Source organism: Alternaria arborescens, assembly GCF_004154835.1.
Source record: "Alternaria arborescens strain FERA 675 chromosome Unknown contig_18, whole genome shotgun sequence".
Lineage (NCBI taxonomy): Eukaryota > Fungi > Ascomycota > Dothideomycetes > Pleosporales > Pleosporaceae > Alternaria > Alternaria arborescens.
In genome coordinates, this window is record NW_021167873.1 from 330,718 (window position 1) to 351,409 (window position 20,692).

Below are 20,692 nucleotides of genomic sequence, written 5' to 3' on the forward strand. Positions count from 1 at the left end.
CGCTTACGGCCGAAACCAATTTTTAGACAGGGTTACCCCACACAGACACGTTGTACTTGTGTATCACTTGGCTGCAGGGTAGTGGCATTGGATAAGGTGCCCACCATGATCCGGGCTTCACCAGATCAGCATCTCCACGTTGAAAGATTGAAGAGTGGTCCGTGCTGTGACACGATCTGACAGTGTTGCGGGCTTTTGGAGAACTAGCGGAGTTTGAGAGCACTATACATTGGAGCAGTAGCAGCAACTCATCTCAGCCAATTTCGTCCGGTCGTCTCTACCAAGTTTCTTGTCTTTCCGAATGTTTGGGTGGTATTCATATCGTGTTTCCAAGGTGCCATGTCGGGTCGTCCGTGGTTGCCGTTCTCTTTCGTCCGCAGCACAACGCGCTCGGCACTATCTGCGTACTTCAAATATATTTCACAAGCAGCTCATACGGTGAGCCTATCTTAGAATACGTCAACTTCTCTCTCAAGAGTCTATCATCATGTTATCTTCGACCTTCAACCCAGACAATGGCATCCCGGATTTATCTGGTAAAGTCTATGTCGTCACAGGTGGGAACAGTGGAATGTAATGTGCAATGTCATACCGACGACATCCTTTAGCTAATCTACACCAGTGGAAAACAAACCGTGCTACATCTTGCTCAACATAACGCCAAAGTCTACCTAACTGCAAGATCCTCAGAAAAGGCACAGCGAGCTATAGAAGAGATCAGAGCACAAACCAAGCGAACGGATCTCAGTATTGCTGTACTTGTGATGGATATGTTGGACTTGCAATCTGTCAAGAGTGCTGCACAGCAATTTCTCCGGTACTCTACTTGATCCTGCGATTGAATCGCTGCTAACTCTCATCTACAGCGAAGAAGACAAGTTGCATGGAATAGTGAACAACGCTGGCATAATGGCCGTCGCGAATGAGATATCCAAAGATGGATATGAGCTCCAATGGCAGGTGAGGTCTTCCTTTTCCATTCTGATGCGTAGCTAATTGAATGTGTCCAACAGACAAACTACATCGCTCACTGGTTGTTCACCTACCTCTTAATTCCGCTTCTCCAGTCTACCGCTACTACAAAGCCGGTAGGTACGGTCAGAATCGTCAACGTGTCGTCCGCAAACCACCGCATGGCACCATCTGAGGGCATTGTGTTCAGAGATATCAACCTCCAAGGCTCCGGCTACAGTCCCTGGGTGAGATATGGACAAAGCAAACTAGCGAACTACCTTCATGCGCTCTCTCTTCACCAAATGCTGAGCACAAAGGGAATCTGGACTTCGTCGCTGCATCCGGGTATTATTGACACGTGAGTTCGATGTACTTCTTTGCCTCAGTTCCTTTACTGATTGGGCCCATTGTCTAGCAATCTTACTGATCATGTCGATATGCCCGGCATCTCAATCTTATCCTCGAGTCCCATGAGATGTTTGTTTCGCGCAGTGGGCTTTATGATCAGCGCCGACAAGGGAAGCTGGACGCAGCTTTTTGCAGTTGCTGGAACAGACTTTACTGCGGAGATGTCAGGGGGCTACCTAGATCCAATTGCTAAGAAAAGCAAGATAACTATGCCGCGCAATGCACCAGATGATTTGGGCGAAAGACTATGGAAATGGACAGAAGAAGAGATGAAGGCGAAAGGCTACATTGGCTAAAAATCATGCGATATGAGAAAGCTCCCTCCGCCATTGTTTTCATCTCAGCACAGACAGTTCTTGTATATCTTTCGCGAAGATGTTCACCGGAAGGCTGATCTCTTGCCTCCCTGTACCTGCGTCATGACTCATTTTGAGTCAGCGCGATCCTTCGCGTATTGTGGCTTGGACATCAATGACTCCGTCGTAATCATTCTCCTGGCTTTCTTGTATAGAAGCAATCGAATCCATGAATACTCATAATAGCATATACGCTTTTCTCAACGTCTTAAGTTCAAGTATAGAACTCAAACTTCACGCAGCTAGCTTCTTCCGTTTTTTGCTCGTCCACGATGAAGGCTGATCATTCTAATTATTCGCATTCAATGCAGCACGAAATGTAGGTCATGCAATATAAAATCAAGACGTATTTGCAGGTCACTGAGTGTAGCAAGGACAAATCCACATCGGACATCGGATGCCGGGTATCTTCCGGCCAAGTGAGCTACGCACACTGATATCAGCGACGTACGACTAATCGAATCATCTCAGAACAACCCGAGACAAACGCCTACTCGAGTTCTACGAGCGGGATCGTCAATCTCAGCTTGCGTTCTGTTCTGCACTCCATACAGCTCTGCCTCGTGAGCTAAGAGATATGGTTTATGACCAGATCGTTACCCCACACAAGCAACATTACGTTCTGAAAGCGCATGAAACCTTCAACGATGAAACTGGAAAACTAGGCCACCCTTTCTTTGATGCTCACCTACCCATGCCAGAAGATCCTGGTATGCGTAACGACGTGTGGAAGTTCGTCGAGTACACAGGTGAAGTAGTGGGGAAAGAGATAGCCGAGCACTGGTATCGTACTGGTCGCTTCAATTTTGATGCCGAGGATTGCTTGTTACAGAAGTTTCTTACGAAGGATGTCTGGCACCGAGGTATCGTTCCTGCAGATGTTGTTCACCACCTCCGCATCGCTCTCAATCCTATGCCGTACATCGCCCCTACTGATTCCATGGAGGCCGACCTGGAAAACTTGTCTGCGATATCAAATAAGGATAGTACTATTGTTTTCCAAATGGACAAGGAGAATTACTACAAGCTTGGGGGTAGCGGCATCTTGTGCTGGTATCTGCCATACTTATTAGCTTTAGTCGCACCATACGTCTATAGTTTGCGCGATGAGGGCTTCAGCGGTATACAGGTGTATCAGGGGATGGTTACTCATAAGAAACACTGTCCTTGGATAGGATGTCCTCCGGATATTACGTATCTCTTTGAACTGAACCAGGAAGAATTCCGAACGGTGTTTGGCAGGGTAAGCTATCGTAAAGCTGACGAGAGCGAAGTTATGTACTGATAAATTGATTAGGGATCTAGACGCGATGAAGAACGAGATAAAAGGATCGCCGATGTCATCTCTAGACGTCGTGGTGCTGGATGAGATGGTGAACCCAATTGAGGGTAGTCTATGATTATGAGAGCATTCTCTTTGGACGGCTACCAAGCTGGATCGTATCGATGTGCATATTTTTTAAAAGACACCCGACTTGGTGTACAGAAAATGTGCAGTTCCCTTCATCTCATAAACCTTGCTGGTCATTCGTTGGTAGAAATCCTGCCCATCAATCTCTTCGATAGCGACCCTTGATATCAACCTTCAGTTCGGGGACTGCGCATCAATGACTTCCATACATGCTGAGATAGGAGCATTAATGTAAGATTGCCCTCTCGCCCTGACCGAATCGCATGGCCACATCTCTTCGTCCTTAGCATGCTCGTGAAAGTTGCAAGGATCACGTATGTCCCTTGCAAAGTCCGTGTCTCCTCGGTACTTCCCTTGGAGTCGTCGCTGCTCCTCAATGGCCAGATACAGGGGCCAGAGTGCTGCTGTTGATCTGACGATGTACGTACAAAGCGTAGAGGAAGACGGAACGGATTCAAAAACCAAGGGAGCCACGTCGAAGCCCATATAAGTAAATGATCGTCTGTCGAGACGCATAAAAGCACTCATGATGTCGTTTCGTAGGGCTTTACACTCATAAGCGTCGGCCAAAATGTAGAGGTCAATCAAATGACGCCTGAGAGCAACTTCGGTGTCTTTGGAAATCAAATCTTGGATATAGGCGCCGTAAAAGGACATTTCATCACACATCCGAATTTCTGCATGATTTTCCTCGAAAGCCGCAAGCAAAGGGTGCAGTGAGCGAGCAGTTTGTAGGTAAATCCAAGATTGGAAGAGAAGACAGGAAGTCTCATCGGCCTCGTCAAGATACAGTGTGTTTTCTTCGCCTTCCTTAAAACTGGGTCCAAACACGCGAGAGAAGTATTCTGAGTGTTGGCGAATGAGTTTCTCGTGGAACGTGAAAGGCTTTTTGTCGGCGCCCACGATCACTTGCACCATCTCACTGCCGAGCTCCCTGCCTGTATCAGTATATATGCAATTGATAGAGGGTGTATGCTACATGATATGTGAGTCTGTATCGGAATCGGCTGCGCGTGTGCTTCTGAGGAAGAGATAGTGGAGGGAGAAACCCAGAGCTGGAGCACGCGAAAGATCAAAACAAGTAGCCTAATCCGTAGAAGGATGGTGAGCGAGGATAAGCAGATGGGTCTCACGGTGAACCCATCGATAGTACGGCAGCTCTCACCTAGGTGAGTTGACCTTTAGCCTTTTGGCTATCTGTGCCTCATTACAGACCCGAATGCTTGAATAACAAACTTAGAGATGAGCATCATGAGGCTCTGCAGAGCTTTATACTACTAAGAGGATGAATGGGTCGCAGAAGTGAATGAAGAGCGAGGACGCGAACTCACGTGGTGCCATGCCAACCCCGGCTTATCTCCGCCCCATCGCCGAAGTCCAAGCTCCAAGCTTAGGCGTCACCAACAACCAGATGCGCTCATAGCTGTAGCGGAACTCAGCAGCACGGCGAGGAAGAGTACAGGGGCTGTGAATCGTCGCGCGAATAATGAGTACGAACCTACGATAGCTGAGAGCTGCACACCAAGCCCGCCATGGCTTACGATACCTCGAGCGGGTATGCGCCGCCTAGCACGAGCAACATGCAAGAGGATGCGTCGGGCCCTATGTTCAACATAGAGCGCGTCACTCTGCAGTTCAACATCTCCTCCGACTTTGTGGCCGCTGCCGTAGCGAACAATGTGGTGGTACTGGCCCTGTCCACAGGGCGCATCTTGCGTATAGACCTGGATAGTCCCGCTGATATAGACGGTTCGTAGTACAAAGCCGCACAAAGAAGAGAAATTACGGACAGTTACTTACTTGATTCAAGATATCGACCTACCGAAGAAGCCGTCAGAAATCGGCGTCATTAGACGACTCTTCCTCGACCCCTCCGCGTCCCATCTCATCGTAACCACTACCCTCGCCGAGAACTACTACCTCCATACACAATCACGGACACCGAAGGCGCTATCACGGTTGAAAGGTGTTGTCATTGAAAGCATATCGTGGAACCCCTCCCAACCTACAGCGTCAACGCGCGAAATACTTGTAGGAGCATCGGACGGCAATGTCTACGAAGTGTACATCGAGCCGTCCTCCGAGTTCTACAGAAGGGAAGAGAGATACCTGAAGAGCGTATATAGGACGAACGATGGTCCTATTACGGGGCTCTGGACGGATATGGTGCCAGGAAGAACAGATCTGCGGCGTATCATAGTAGCGACACCTTCGACTTTCCTGCATTTCGCAGGCAAAGTCGGACGTCAAGGATCCGAAGGCAGCGGATCTATATTCTCGAAATTGTTCGAAAGCGAATCTGCGACAGTGCATGAGGTGTCGAACGTAGCCTCTACAGCAACTTCACTGCTCTCTGTCTCCCCAGAGAACCAAGAGAACCCAAATCGCGAGGAATCGAACGCGGAGAGGATCTTTGGTTGGCTTACATCACAAGGCGTGTTACACGGCAAGCTGTATCTATCGCAAGATACCTCTGAGTTGGGCAGCAAAGTTCTAGGAGACGCGAAGATGCTGCCCAGATCCCAAGTGCCACCTTCACAAACCGCTAGCGGACGAACACGGCGAACACAAGATGCAGTCAGCTCGATGATATTGAGCCAGTGGCATATTCTTCAGCTCGTTGAAGGCAGAATCGTAGCAATCAACCGTCTGGACGATACTGTGGTGCTCGATCAGGTTGTGCTGGAGCCCGGACAAAGTGCGCTTGGCCTGGTGGTGGACTTGAAGAAGAATACCTACTGGCTCTTCACGACTCAGGAGATCTTTGAGATTGTTGTGACTGATGAAAGTAGGGATGTCTGGAAGATCATGCTCAGAGCACAACAATTTGAGGCGGCTTCACAGTATGCCAAAACGCCAGCTCAAAAGGATGCAGTGGCAACAGCATCTGGTGACTACCTCGTTGGCAAGAGCCAATGGATGGAGGCTGCGACAGTCTACGGCCGAAGCACGAAACCCTTTGAGCAGGTTGCATTGACGTTCATCGATAATGGTGAGCAAGACGCTCTGAGGAAGTACTTGGTTACGAAGCTCTCCACACTCAAGAAGTCGTCGATTATGCAGAGGACCATGGTCGCTACCTGGCTAATTGAGCTCTATATGGCTAAGCTCAACACTCTCGACGACACTATCACCACAAAGGCGGAGCTGTCAGAGAGTATGAACACTGCCGAAACCCATGATCAATTGTCGGTCATCCGTAAAGAGTACCAGGACTTTGTATCGAAATACAAGGCTGATCTGGATCGCAAGACCGTCTATGAGATCATCAGCAGCCACGGTCGCGAGGAAGAACTGCTGTACTTCGCTACTGTGGTCAATGACTATAACTACGTCTTGTCGTACTGGGTGCAGCGCGAGCGATGGCAGGAGTCTTTGGACGTCCTCAAAAAACAGACAGATCCAGAGATCTTCTACAAATACAGTTCCGTTCTGATGGCACATGTGCCCGTCGAGCTGGTTGACATCATGATGCGCCATTCGACTTTCGACGCCCAAAAGCTCATCCCAGCTTTCCTCAACTACAACAACCACACGAAAGCCTCACTTGCCCAAAATCAAGCAGTCCGCTACCTCCTCTTCGAAATCAACCAACACAACTCTACCGACGCGGCCATCCACAACACTCTCATCTCTATCTACGCCTCGCACCCGACCCCCGACGAATCCGCCCTCCTCGCCTACCTCGAAGGCCAATCTCTCGCCCACGAACAGAACTACGACGCAGACTTTGCCCTTCGCCTCTGTATCCAACACAAACGTGTCCAATCATGTGTCCACATCTACAGCTCCATGCAACAATACGTGCAAGCCGTCGACCTCGCCCTGAAGTACGATGAAGTAGACCTCGCGTCCACCGTTGCCGACCGGTCCAACACATCCCCCCCTCTGCGCAAGAAGCTCTGGCTCGCCATTGCCAAGAAGGTGATTTCGCAATCCAGCGGCATCAAGACGGCTATCGAGTTCTTGAGAAGAGTCGACCTACTCAGGATAGAAGACCTGATTCCCTTCTTCCCCGATTTCGTCGTCATCGACGACTTCAAAGAGGAGATTTGCGCTGCGCTAGAGGACTACAGTCACAAGATCGATAGCCTGAAACAGGAAATGGACGATAGTGAAGCGACGGCCACACACATCAAATCCGATATCAAAGCCCTGGAGCAACGATATGCTATTGTGGAACCGGGGGAGCGATGCTACGTCTGTGGTTTACCCTTGTTGGCTCGCCAGTTCTTTGTGTTTCCCTGCCAACATGCTTTTCATAGTGATTGTCTGGCTAAGAGGGTGGTGGAGCTTGCGGGTATTGCGAGGGGGAAGAGGATTGCAGAGTTGCAGGCTGAGGTGCAGAGAGGGGTCAAGGTGGGCAAGGGCAGGGAGAGGGCGATTAGGGAGTTGGATGCCTTGGTTGGGAGTAGTTGGTAAGTCCTTTTTGATGTGTCTTTTGAGATCAGGTTGCTAACGTGAATAGTGTGTTGTGCGGTGAACTTGCTGTTAAACTCGTCAACGAGCCTTTTATCAGCGCGACAGACGACAAGGATGAATGGGCGCTTTGAACAGATTACTACTACGTTTTGCATCACAAGCAGTCGTTTCAAGTCAAAAGTAGAAAATTTCGAAGAAAGCTCTATTGTACATTTACTTGGCTTACTACTCTATTCCGCCCCCGTGCGTGTGGTATACAAATTTTAGTGGTGCTATAGAATAGACGAGCTGATGATGATTCATGTTCCGTCCCCAAGACGCCGTAGCGCTGATGCAAGAATGTGAGATGGAAAACTATAACAGTGCAGAAGATTAGACAAGATATTTCAAACGCCGAATGCGAGCCTTCCTTCAGCTCCAAAGCTATGAGACTTGACCATGAGTTGACATGAGACGACTTTACTCGTCTTCGTCATCATCCATGGCAACGTCGCCATTCGCCTTCGGTGCAGCGACAGCGTCGTCATCTTCGTCTTCGTCGTCGACGACGCGGGCTTTGCGGGGACGAGGAGCTGCAGCTGCAGCAGCACCTTCATCGTCACTGCCCCCCGCCGCGTTAGCATCGTCGGCAGGCCCGGCAGGCTCTTCGTCGCTATCATCATCGATGAACTCTGCCGACTTGTATTTACCGGCAGGTTCGCTCTTACGAGCCAGCTTCCTCTTCTTCTTCTCACGGGGTCGCTCTTCGTCGGATAGATCCTCGGTGCCGCTAGCCGTAGTCCTCCTGCGCCTTGAACGCGGTTCATCGTCGTCAGAAGGCAGACCATCGTCGGTATCAGAGTCAGCGTTCTTCTTCTTCCGCTTCGGGCCCTTGGGACCGCGCGCTTTCCGCTCTGCCTTGCGGACTTCCTTGTCCTCATCCTCTTCCATGCGTCTACGCTCTTCTTCATTGCGTTTCTCCATGAGCTCGCGGTCACGCTGGAGTAGGCGCTGTTGCTCTTCGGCGTACTTGCGCTTCTTCTCCAAAGCCTCTGCCTCCGCGCGTGCCTTTTCTTCCTCACGGCGACGTACTTCAGCTTCGCGAATACGGCGCGCTTGGTCGAGCTTGGTCGCGTTCTCCCCCTCGTATATTGCTTGCTGCTCGCGATCACGCTCAAGCTGCTTTGCGATGGTGTTACGACCCATGTTTGCACGAGAGGTAATGTCTGCACGTGGGAAAGGTGGCGTCTCCTCCTTAGCGAGCTTGTCAAGTGCTTCGATTGCCTCAGTCAGACCTGTTGCAGCCTCATCGACTTCCTCAAGCGTGCGCTGCGTCTCTTTGAGCTGGTGAACCTGTGAAGCAATCTGAAACTGGACAAAGGCGACATTGAACTGGGAGTTGAGGTCCGCAGGAGCGGCCTTGAGGGCTTGTTTTGAGTAGTCGAGGGCTGTTCGGTATCCGGCGAGGCTTCGTTCGTGTTTCGCTCGGAGATACCAAGTTCGTCCTAGACAAGCCAAAATCTTTGGGTCGTTATGCCTGTTCCTGGATAAGGCTGCTTCGTACTAGGATGTGTTAGCATGACATATCAGGGGGAAGTAGGGTAAGCATACGTTTTCGATGGCTCGCGCGTACTGCCTAATCTCACAGTATGTGTGACCCAAGTTGACAAAGACACTGTGGTCCTTGAGCGTCTCCCTCACCTTGGTGAAGATTTGCAAGGCTGTCGAGTAATCCTTCTTATCTTCTACCAGTGCGATTGCGATACCCTGAGCAGCGTACGCGTTCTTGGGGTCGAGTTGCAGCACCTTGTCGAAGAACTCCACTGCTCGCTCGTAGCCCTTTCGTCGCTTCTCTTTATCCTGTTCTGAACTTCGAGGCATCTCACGCGCGATGGCGAGATGGATGTTCCCCATGCCCATGAGCGAGTAGCGGTCATGTTTATCAGACTTCTGCAGAGTGTGTTTGTAGAGCCGCTGCTCGTCATCCGCTGCGAAGTTGGACGTCCTCTTCTTGGATTTGTTGACGTACCATCCGTACAAGGCGCGCACCTCGACATTGTCCTCGTTCTCTTTGAAGAGATCCTTCATCGCTCTGGGGCCCTCATCTTGTGGGTTCTCCCTTAGCGCAATGTAGGTCAGACGAATGCGCGCGTCGACGTAATCGGGGTGTCGTTGCAGCAGACTGTTGTACACCTTCTTAGCTTCCTCCGCTTGGCCCTCAGCTTCATAAGTTCGGGCTAAGTTGAAGCTGATAGAGGTCACAAGTGCGTCTGTATCGATCGTATCGTCGCGGTTCTCTGCGTTAACACAGGCGTTGAGGGCTACCTGGAAAAGCTCCTGAGCACGTACGTAGCGTTCGGCCTGGAAGTGGAAACATCCCATGTTGTTGAGTAGTTGTGGTGGTAGGAGTTGGCGAAGTGCTGCTGTGAGTTCGGCGCCCTCTCCGACTCCTTCTGGGTAGTCTTCCTCTGGAATGGCCTCGATCTCCATCTGCTCTACCTCCTCAAGACACTTCAGGCTCTTTTCAGGGTGTTCCGTCTCATAGAGCCTGGCCAGGTTGAGCAGTACCGACTGGTCAGGAGTGACCTTCTTCTTGGGGTCCTTCCACGCGCTCTGTACGCTCTCGAGATATTTTAGTGCCTTCTTCAACTCTGCAGATTTGTCTTCAGTGGATTTGTTGTTCTGAGCGGTAAAAACGTCCTCAGCAAACAAGGTACCAAGGAGGGTCTGCGCTTCCACATTGGGCGATTGCTGGAGAATCTTCTCGAGACGGAATTTGGCGCCGTCGTAGTTGTTCATCAAGACGTTCATCTGAGCCAGCCCGAACTTGGCTGGTACGAAACCTCGCTCCTCGCCTCCTCGAGCCTGGTCAGACTTCTGATAGTATTCCGCGGCAAGCGAAGTGTTCTCTTGTTGATGCGCAACCTTGGCTCGTAGGTACCAACCATCGCTAGCTATGGCATTGGTGTCGGTAAGCTCGATAGCACGCTTCGCAACGTCTTCGGTTTTGGCAAGGTCCCTCCTCAGAGCAAGATAGCTACCAACCGTGGCACAACTCAAGGGGTACTGATTGTCGATCTTCAGTGCGGGCTGGATGTATTCACCCGTTGCTTTCTTGATCAATGCGGCGAACTTGGGATCGGACGTGGACAGGTTGGCAGTCTGCTGAAAGTTGTAGATACCCATCAAAATCAAGGCAATCTTGGATTTTGGATTCAGCTCGAGAGATCTCTGCCAGGCGTTGGCAGCTTCGTCCTTGTGACCAAGTTGCCAGAAACAGCAACCGATACCGATGCGCGGATCTGGATCGAGGAGGTCGGGAGAACTCTCGAGGATGTTCTGGTATCCCTTCAGAGCGTCTGCCCACTTGCCCATGGAGTAGTGAACACGGGCCTTTCCCATCTTGGCCATGAGGTTCCTTCCGTTGGATGCTCTCAGCGCGTCTTCGAAGCATTTTGCAGCCTGTTTCAGCGTCTCCATGCGCTCAGGGCTGACTGTAGAGCCGGCAGCAGTCGCAGGGCCCTGGAGCGAAGCCTTGAGGAGGTATAAGACACCACGGGCGAGGAACAGCGGGGGATGCGAGGGGCTGATACGGGAGGCATCATTGAGTACGCCAGTAGCCGACTGGATCCAGTACTCCTTCAGTTTGACATCTCCATCTGCGTTTTCTAGTATGTGTCAGCCATGAGAACGTACGTGGACATGATATGATGGCTTACGAGGCCTGACGCGCGGTGCTTCGCGACATTTGAGCAGGTACAGCCAGCAGAGACCGTTGAGGATGCTGAGCCTGTCCTCGCCGCGCGCGCGATTGAAGACCTGAGTGGCCTGTTTCAGCACATCTATGGCCGTCTCTATCCTCTTGCGCTTCGCATAGGCGACGGCGACCTGGACCCACGTCGGTGTCGCGCTCTTCTCAGCCTCCAAAATGTCGCATAGCTCGGTTGGGTCGTCCTGGATCTGCTCGTCCAAGGGGATTTCAACATCGAGCTGGCCTCCCTCATCATCGGCGACAGAGATGGTGATGGAGCTGGGCACATCCGAGTATCGTGGTGGTGGGAACATGCTGCCAGCGCCGTTCACGCCATTCGCGCCATTAGCGTAAACTGCAGCCATGTTTGCGGACAAGTCGCGGTCGGGGGAGATGGTTTCGCGATTGATTCGGGGGTGGAGACGGGATCAGCGCGACATAGCAGGGGGGAAGGCGTGAAGAGGTAAAGGCGCGAGGCTGATTCGTGCCTGCGTTGGTGGTTGGATAAAGAATCGCGAGTGACAGCTTCTAGGGAGCGCGGAACGGCGAAACGTGCGGAATGGGAGCCTTGGCGCGACGTTGATGCTTGACGGCAGCAACCGTGGAAACGCTTTCTCTGTAGAATTCAGCTGTACAAGTAGACTACATCATACCATGTCATGCATCATGTGAGAGGCCTTTGATATAATAATCGCCTGCGCACCTCACGTTGTGTCGTCCAGTGCATCTTCGGTCCTTCCCTTTCCATTGCATTGACATTCGCGACTTCTGTGATCCCTGCTACTCCAACACCCCCGAGCTCCCCGCAACAGTACACATGCACCACATAGATACTCGATGACGCGCAAACCTCACTATTGCGCGCCATGAATGTAAGGACAAGGAACACAAGGAACACAACACTGCGCGACATCTGAGTGCACCATGTCGCGCAATCCAGGCTACTCGCGGGCGGGAGCCAATGGAGGCTATGCCAATGGCAACGGCAACTACGCGGGCGGAGGATATAATGGATACGCGGGCGGCGACGGCAGCTACGAAGACCGACCGAGTGGTGAGCGACCACGAAGACCGGGCGGATACGGTGGCATGAGCGCGCAGCAGGACGACTATGCACCACGACCGAGCAACGAGCGCGAACGTCCCCGACGACCTGGTGGCTATGGCGGCCTTGCTCAGGAAGATGACATGGAAAGAAGACCCAGCGCCGACCGCGAGCGCCGGCCTGGGGGCTATGGTGCAGGCGGCTTTTCAGGGCGTGACGAGAGCCCTCGTCAAGTCACACGGCCTACCAGCATTGAACGCAGCCCAGCGAAACGCCGTAGCGGAGAGCGACAGAACGGGAGCCGGCCCAGGAACGCAAACAATGGACAAGGCAGCCAGGCGATCGAGGAGGTTCTCCAATACATACAACAAAACTGGGAGTTCATGACCAAGGACCAATGCGTCCCTATCGAAGTCGCCCTGAAGCTCATGGATTCGAGTTCGCTCGGCCTGGCAAATCAGGCTGGTCAGTTCCAGCAAACACACGATCAGCTGCAGAACGCTCTGAAAGGCATCGTCAACGAACACCATCAGGGATTCAACAGCTCCATTGGTACCTTCCATCAGATCCAGTCCAGTCTCCAGAGTTCCCAACACCGTGTCAGAAGTCTTAAAGGTTCACTTGTTGCGGCCAAGTCACAACTCTCCACGGCCAAGCCAGAACTTAAAGAGTTCGCTACGACCTCCCAGAATTATGATGAGATGTTACAAATGCTCGATACCATTGAGAAACTCCAACTCGTCCCCGAGAGATTGGAAGCTCGCATATCAGAGAAGCGTTTTCTCACAGCTGTAGATATTCTACAGGATGCTCTACGAATGATACGAAAGACTGAAATGGAGAAGATCGGAGCCCTGTCTGACTTGCGCACATATCTTAGCAACCAAGAAGTATCTTTGACCGACATATTGATCGAAGAACTTCACAGCCATCTCTACCTCAAATCGCCTTACTGCGAAGACAGATGGAAGGAGTATGCTCAGAACCAGGTCAAGGGCGATCTGTCTCAGCGCGCTCAGACTGACGCAAGAGGCCGCCTGCTCTACTATTTCCTAGACGGTCTCGATACTTCAGAACCGGTATGTGTGCCCAACTCTACCATGTATCCTACTAACGTTTTCAGATGACGGACGATTCCACCCATAATCCTGAAACAGACACATTCCAGTACATACGACTAGTCATAGAGGCGCTGAACAAGATGAGTCGTCTAGACATGGCAGTAGACACAATTGAACAGCGGTTGCCAGTCGAACTCTTCAAAGTTGTGGACAAGTCCAACAATGAAGTCGCCCAACGACACCCGAGCATACTACGAGCCTACTCGGCTAAAAAGAAGGGCAAAGCAAAGACTGAAGTAGAAAATGAGGATGTCCGGACGACCCTTCTGAACGATTTGATGTGGACTCTATATGCCCGTTTCGAAGCGATTGCAGAAAGTCACCGAGTCGTGCATGACGTTGTGGCTGGTATCGTTCGACGAGAAAACCGAGCTGCATCAAGCGCAACATTGACACGCGGTTTCAAGGAATTGTGGAAGTTGTACCAAAGTGAGATGCGATCACTTCTCCACGACTATCTTGCTACAGACGGTGAAGCATCTTATAGAGGCGGTCAAGGTCAGGCGTCCACTAGCAGCGCGTTCTCGCGCGCTCCTCGAGACCGGAATAAGCGCATGTTCAAGCTGTCCGACGTGGATACGAAGGCGACAGAGCTCTCCAAAGAACGAGAAGACCTAGAAATCATTCTCAAGACATCCGTGCCTGGACTCGTGTCCGACTCAAAGAGACCAGAGGATGTCAACACTAACACAACTACCAATCTTGATGGCAGTGCGACCGGACACAAACTTTTGGTTGAGCCCAGTGTCTTCAACATGGGCATTCTGTTACCGCCATCGCTAGACTTCTTGAACCGATTAAAGGAGGTTGTGCCTTCAAATGCTGATATCAGCATGAGTACTTTGACTTCTTTCCTAGACGATTTCTTGGTCAATGTCTTCCACCCACAGCTGGATGAGACCCTTATCGAGTTATGTTCTCAAACCTTCATCGAGATCGACTCATTCAACGAGGACCCTCACTGGTCGAGACATTCCAAGAAGCCCATCTTCAAGGTACGTCATGCACTGATGGTGTGTGCATCATATACTGATTTGACCAGGGAACTGCACAATTCTTTACCCTTATTACTGCTTTCTGCAAGATGTTGGACAACCTTCCCCACGATCAAGCTTTCTCCCAACTCATCGTCAACCAAATGGACACATACGCCCAAAAATGTAGTGGCTGGTACAAGGCTCTTGTTAGTCGATCGCAGCCTACGGCAAGCGGTCGTCTTATGAAGGCTCCTGCCGTGTGGGCGGAGTCTGAAGCAATGGAAGAGCTTATTGCCCGCCTCGTGCGAACAGACCCATCAGATTACGAGGAGTTGAACAAAGCCATTGAGAACGAGGTTGATCTTCTGATCGAAGCAGTAGAAGCTGATGAGCCCCTGGATCAGGCGGATATGATTCAGGATAAGAAGAGTATTGTCAGCCTATGTTTGCTGTACACAAGTATGAAGTGGCTAGCTACCAAGACGGCGCAACTACGACATATCAGTGATCGTGCGTCTGACCCGATTACTGCGGAGTCAAATGGCCAGAGGCACAACAGACGCTGGACTCAGCTTTCCTCGGCCGACCCCAGGCCACAGAGCGCTCAGGTGTATCTCCCATTGAGTGCAGACACAGCTGCGTAAGTATTCTTGAGGCTTGCAGGAACCCCCCTTTACTGACCAACATACAGTATATTTGACGCAGTAGTACAAACCTATCATGCTCTCAGCACGCGTGTCTTACGGACGCTGCACTTATCAATCCGTTCGACCATCCTACACTCACTAAACGCGAGCACACAACCCAATGTCTACATAGATACTCTACTCAGCGACCCCGACCCCGCCATCCTCGCCCTGAACGCCACACTCGTCTCCTTCGATACCGAAGTATCAACATACATCCCGGTCGCGTCTTACATGCACATAACACGTGGTCTAGCAACCCTAATGGACACCTACCTCCTCAACCTCTGCACCTCCAAGATAACACGCATGAATACCAACGGGTGTGCATTGATGCAACTCAACATCCTGGTCCTCCAGCAGAATCTCAAGAACATCGAAGACGGCGCTACCTTACCTTATGCAGCCCTGTTCTTCGACCTCTTCACCGCAGGCCCAGATGCGATTGTCGCGCGAGCGAAAGAGCATGGTAAGGGCTTTGGTGTGCCGGGTGACGTGTTTGGGGAGCAGGAGGTCAAGAAATTGTTGCAGATGATCTATGAAGAAAGGCTTAATGATCAGAATAGGGAGGCTAGTGTGCAAGCGAAGAGGGCGTTGGATGCGCAATTACTCGAGATCAGTGAGTTCATGTATTAGAATTGCGTTGGTTCTCGTCTTCTCAGTACTCCAGCTGGATAGTAGCGACCGTTTGTGAAAGAACAAAGGCGGAGTCATAGTATTATATTATCCTTGTGTTTAACGAAATGGAAATGCGTTTTACATCAGCCGCCAAAGGCGCCTCCCATGTGCTGACTTTTTGTGTAGCTGCAACGTGCATCTTCAGCCTTAAATGCAGTCGGCGACGTCGCACCAGGTGGCGTCCGTGCACTCCACAACGTCGCCGAGATGACAGGGGTGGAGATGCAAGCCACCCAGCTAGCTCGCGGGATAGGGCTTCAGCTGCACACCCCGAGACAACATATTCGCTGATTCGATATGACATGACGAGCACTTTCGAGATCTCCCACCGCTACTTGTTCCGAATCGCCACGTCTCAGGACTTGGAACGCCGGGCTTCTGGGCTGCACTAACCAGATTCGAATAGAAGTGGGCGCGATACTATACTACCCTTCAAAACATTGTTCTTATGAAGACCCCGAGAACCGGTGTCTGGTAATTTTACACGGACGTTGTTCTCCAGGCGTGTTCCAGAAACCAATAACGGGGAAGTAAGCTGCATGTCACCCTCCAGCCGCTCTGTGCCAAGCGCAACAACACATTGCCAAACCACCATACCGGTACCGTGGGCTGAACATGATTACACAAACGATTGGTTGATCTGAGATGCTTACTGATCTGTGAACCTTGGCTTCGTAGGTTATGATGATCTCTGCATAGGATCTTAACAGCCTGGCTTTGTGAATAAGGCCACCCCTTCCGGTGACTTCTCGCCGATGACAGTAATATCGGACCGTCGGGGACTTCTTGGTGCTGCAGACCATCGGCGTTCACGTATGTCTGACTGCTTGGGAAGGAGATGGAGGTGGGTTTGCGGGTTTCATAGAGCTTTTGGCCCCCATACATTTGCTCCTATCTAGGAGCTGTCTTTACATAGTCTTGACATCTTCCACTCCATCTCGCATTCAATCGCTTCTTGGACAGATAGTTCATCGAAAAGTGTAGATTTCAGTTTCATTCCTACCCCTCTACTACACCAATCCTTTTCTTCTACATCGTTTAGTATATACCGCTGTTCTTGCCCACTCTTTTCCAGTCAGATTACTTTGATCGTGTAGTGAACTACACGAAGCACACTGCTTAGACTTGATCTCTCAGTCATGTCATCATCTAGTACCACAAAAGACGTTGAGAAAGGCGATGCAGGCTCAGACTATGCGCATCTAAGCAATGGCGAAGTGAAGAGCTTCAGTTGGGAAGATGTCACGGTCACAGTCAAAGACAGGGTATCGAAAGAGCCAATTGATCTTCTTTCCAACGTTAGCGGCATGATTGAAGCAGGCGAGATGATGGCCCTGATGGGTCCCAGGTACGTTCAGATCATCCTCACCCAGACTATGGACAGACATCTAACGTAGCAACGTCAGTGGCTCTGGAAAAACTACCCTCCTCAACATCCTTGCCCACCGCGCCGCGATACCTAAAGCCACCATTCAACAAACCCTTCGCATCAATGGCGACCCAACAGCACTATCGTCATTTCGCAAATTGAGTTCTTACGTCGAGCAGGAAGACGCTCTGATCGGCTCCCTTACCGTCCGCGAAACACTCTACTTCGCCGCTCAACTCGCACTCCCAAGTTCCGTAGCAGCCTCCTCTCGCAAAGCCCTTATAACGTCTCTCTTGTCCTCCTTCGGTCTCACCGCCCAAGCCGATACTCTGATCGGGACGCCGATCCGCAAGGGTGTGTCTGGCGGTCAGAAAAGACGTGTCAGCGTCGCCAGTCAACTGATCACGTCCCCAAAGATACTCTTTCTCGACGAACCGACAAGTGGACTCGACTCTGCGGCTAGCTACGAAGTCATCAAGTTTGTTCAGGGCATCGCAAAGAAGTATAATATCCTAGTGATAGCGTCCATTCATCAGCCGAGTACTGCGACCTTTGGGTTGTTCGATAAGCTGATGTTGTTGAGCCGGGGGAAGTGCGTTTACAATGGCGAGGTTGAGGGAGTCAAGGAGTGGTTCGAGGGGCTGGGATATGAGGTAAGTTTACATCCTACTGTGTTGCGAAGACGACGACAACTAATATGATTGTCAACAGATGCCGTTGTACACTAATCCAGCCGAGTTTGTTATCGACCTGATCAACACGGATTTCTCCCAAGACGACACCGCCGCATCGCAACGCCTTTCCCATCTCCATACTTCCTGGGCTACGTCCCCCGCAGCAGCAACACTGTCCGCAAACCTCCGCGTCGCCGCCAAAATGCCGTCCAGTTCCCTCCAATCCCCTCCGCCCACTTCTTCCAGCACACGCGTGTCTGCTCTCTCAACTCTCTTACCCCTGGTCCACCGCTCTTTCATCAAATCCCACCGCGACATCGTCGCGTACGGCATCCGAATAGCCATGTACCTCGGCCTAGCCATCATGATGGGCACAGTCTGGCTGCGACTTTCTCCCACCCAATCCAACATCCAAGCCTTTACCAACGCTATTTTCTTCGGTGGCGCCTTCATGTCCTTCATGGCCGTCGCTTACATCCCCGCGTACCTCGAAGATCTCGCTATCTACTCCAAAGAACGCGCGAATGGGCTTTATGGACCTACAGCGTTCATGCTAGCTAATTTTATCGTGGGCATCCCGTACCTCTTCCTCATCACCGTGCTGTTTAGCGTGGTGAGTTATTGGCTAGGGGGGTTCCGACCGAGTGCAGAGGGATTTTGGATGTGGGTACTTTGGCTGTTTCTGGACCTGCTGGCTGCAGAGTCTTTGGTTGTGTTGCTCTCGAGCCTCATTCCTATTTTCGTTGTGGCGCTTGCGGCGACGGCGTTTGCGAATGGGCTTTGGATGTGCGTGAATGGGTTCATGGTGCAGCCCGATACGCTGAATGTCTTTTGGAGGTACGTCTTCCATTACATTGATTACCAGGCGTATGTATTCCGTGGGATGATGGTCAATGAGTTTGGAAAGAGGAGTTATGCTTGTGAGAGGCTAGAGGGAGGTGGGTGCCAGTGCATGTATCCGAGTGAGTTGCAGGATCAGTGCTTGGTGGATGGAAAAGCAGTGTTAGGCGTATATGGGTTTGGAACGGGGAACACAGGGAAGTATGTGGGGTATCTTCTGGTCATCGTTGCCGTGTACAGGTTGTTTGGATGGGTGGTCTTGTATTTGCGCAAGCACTGAGTATTGCGATAGTACTGGAAATTCATGGGGACACGGTGTAGTCATTGTAGTATGGTTAATGTAATTAATAGAAGACACGCGACGCAATCTTAATGGTTGCCAAAATCGTCTTCTTACCACCCACCATACTTCCAGGCGCGAACGCCTTTGGCGTCTTGACACTCCTAACTATCGATCTAGCCGTTTCTTTCGTCGGATGCTCGCTTTCAGCTGAGTAACCTCGCTCACTCGCATAGTCCGAAGCCAATCCTATTCCTCGTTAGTGTATGGATACCAGGGCGCCTTATGGTATGCTCAGACCCACTCTAGAGACACGCTAAGCCGTTTCGGACTCATAGACGACAATGTTGAAGTGCAATATAAGAACAAGATGAGGATGCAATTCGCTTGAATCTTCAGCTTGAACTGGCCAATATTCAGAAATATCCTACAAAACTTTCCACAACAGCTCCCTTCGATCTCGATAGCATCGGACATCCTCCAAACACGACCGCATTCTACCTCTGCGTCTAACATGTCTGCAATTCCCATCGTCTTGTGCGGTAGAAATCCTCCACTCGCACAGGCAGTTCGGCAAAATCTCAAGCCTGAGTACGACGGTATGCCTTTTCTTGTCACCATCTTTGCATCTTCCTACTACAAGGACTAACGTCACGAAGTAATCCACATAATCTCCTCTCCAACTGCTGGCACAAGTGATCTTCCACTTCTTCTAGCCTCTCCGTTCACTGTACCGCCAAACTCTCAATCCAATCTCGGGTCTCAGAACTATGCCAAGCGGCCAGCTGCAGTTGTTGTAGGCGGAGGATTTGACGACCAAATTTTCAAACAGATGAAGGATGCTTGTAAAGAAACGAGGGATGTACCGTGGGGTAAAGCAGACCTTTCGATGAGCGGGGAGATGCCTAACTACAATGATGTCGACGCTTTTGGAAAAGCTGTCGCACGGAGGGTTAAGACGCGCCTGTTGGAGTTGGACATTGGCGGGAGGAATGGCGTCGAGGGTGGTGAATTCAGGTATTGATTAACCAAAACAGCTGTCTATAAAGTGACAATACCGAACCAGTATCTGCGGTACTTCCTTTCCGCAATACCTTAGTTGAGGCAGAAATACTGACGTTCCTTGCGCCCTTCTTCAATCTCTTTGATGAGCTCTCCGTGCCTAATATCATCCATGTACACATCGCCTAATAGTAGGTAGGTGTCGCCCTTTGGCCGCAGCGCACAAGGATTATATGCCCCTTCCAGGACTACAATAATGTCGTTCTCTCTCACACAAGCTGGTCCAAGGCCGAGGGAGCCATTCTTGGTACGAAAGAACTTTCGTCGAAAGCAATGATGACTCATAATATCCTCAAACAGCTTCCACCCATCCTCATACTCGCTCAAATGTTGTGTCGTTAAGCCACCTCCACTCTCGTGGTCCGCGATCAAGTGCAGGAGGCGAATATAAGCTAAAAAGCTTTGAGAATATGCTGCTATCTCGTCTTCAGTTGCGCACTCATACAACGTATCATCTTGAAGTACCACTCCTGTGGTCAATGTCCGTGCCATTGACAACATTACGGGGCTCAGATCATGGCCTAAAGGTGACCCCGTAGACACCTTCTCGCTCCAGTACTCTAGAACAATCCGTTGCGGATAGCTTTTGAAAGTTATCCTCTCATGTGGATATGTTGGCAGGATGTCGCCAAGGGACCCATTTATCGGCGGTCCTGTATACGAGACTGTTTGATGGGCC

General features: G+C 51.0%; 7 protein-coding genes across 7 annotated transcripts; 6 read left to right on the forward strand and 1 right to left on the reverse strand.

Annotated features, from left to right (window-relative positions):
- Positions 1-487: 487 nt before the first annotated feature.
- On the forward strand, positions 488-1,658 carry AA0111_g7801 (hypothetical protein; the record flags this gene model as incomplete). Its single annotated transcript, XM_028654179.1, has 5 exons — positions 488-573; positions 623-817; positions 867-960; positions 1,014-1,312; positions 1,370-1,658. The coding sequence occupies 5 exons, from the start codon at positions 488-490 to the stop codon at positions 1,656-1,658; spliced, it is 963 nt and encodes a 320-aa protein (XP_028504629.1).
- Positions 1,659-2,295: 637 nt separating this feature from the next.
- AA0111_g7802 (hypothetical protein) lies at positions 2,296-3,003 on the forward strand (the record flags this gene model as incomplete). The annotated part of the gene is made up of 1 exon (XM_028654180.1): positions 2,296-3,003. The coding sequence occupies one exon, from the start codon at positions 2,296-2,298 to the stop codon at positions 3,001-3,003; it is 708 nt and encodes a 235-aa protein (XP_028504628.1).
- Positions 3,004-4,661: 1,658 nt separating this feature from the next.
- On the forward strand, positions 4,662-7,682 carry AA0111_g7803 (Vacuolar protein sorting-associated protein 18; the record flags this gene model as incomplete). Its single annotated transcript, XM_028654181.1, has 3 exons — positions 4,662-4,878; positions 4,940-7,547; positions 7,598-7,682. 3 exons carry the CDS (start codon positions 4,662-4,664, stop codon positions 7,680-7,682), a joined length of 2,910 nt encoding a protein of 969 aa, XP_028504627.1.
- A 328-nt stretch (positions 7,683-8,010) lies between these two features.
- On the reverse strand, positions 8,011-11,646 carry AA0111_g7804 (Tetratricopeptide repeat protein 1; the record flags this gene model as incomplete). The annotated part of the gene is made up of 3 exons (XM_028654182.1): positions 8,011-9,093; positions 9,142-11,198; positions 11,250-11,646. The coding sequence occupies 3 exons, from the start codon at positions 11,644-11,646 to the stop codon at positions 8,011-8,013; spliced, it is 3,537 nt and encodes a 1,178-aa protein (XP_028504634.1).
- Positions 11,647-12,205: 559 nt separating this feature from the next.
- Positions 12,206-15,746, forward strand: AA0111_g7805 (putative exocyst complex component; the record flags this gene model as incomplete). Its single annotated transcript, XM_028654183.1, has 4 exons — positions 12,206-13,405; positions 13,450-14,442; positions 14,490-15,064; positions 15,116-15,746. 4 exons carry the CDS (start codon positions 12,206-12,208, stop codon positions 15,744-15,746), a joined length of 3,399 nt encoding a protein of 1,132 aa, XP_028504633.1.
- A 1,181-nt stretch (positions 15,747-16,927) lies between these two features.
- AA0111_g7806 (hypothetical protein) lies at positions 16,928-18,951 on the forward strand (the record flags this gene model as incomplete). The annotated part of the gene is made up of 3 exons (XM_028654184.1): positions 16,928-17,136; positions 17,195-17,810; positions 17,869-18,951. 3 exons carry the CDS (start codon positions 16,928-16,930, stop codon positions 18,949-18,951), a joined length of 1,908 nt encoding a protein of 635 aa, XP_028504632.1.
- Positions 18,952-19,465: 514 nt separating this feature from the next.
- On the forward strand, positions 19,466-19,975 carry AA0111_g7807 (hypothetical protein; the record flags this gene model as incomplete). Its single annotated transcript, XM_028654185.1, has 2 exons — positions 19,466-19,550; positions 19,611-19,975. The coding sequence occupies 2 exons, from the start codon at positions 19,466-19,468 to the stop codon at positions 19,973-19,975; spliced, it is 450 nt and encodes a 149-aa protein (XP_028504631.1).
- Between the last annotated feature and the right edge of the window lie 717 nt (positions 19,976-20,692).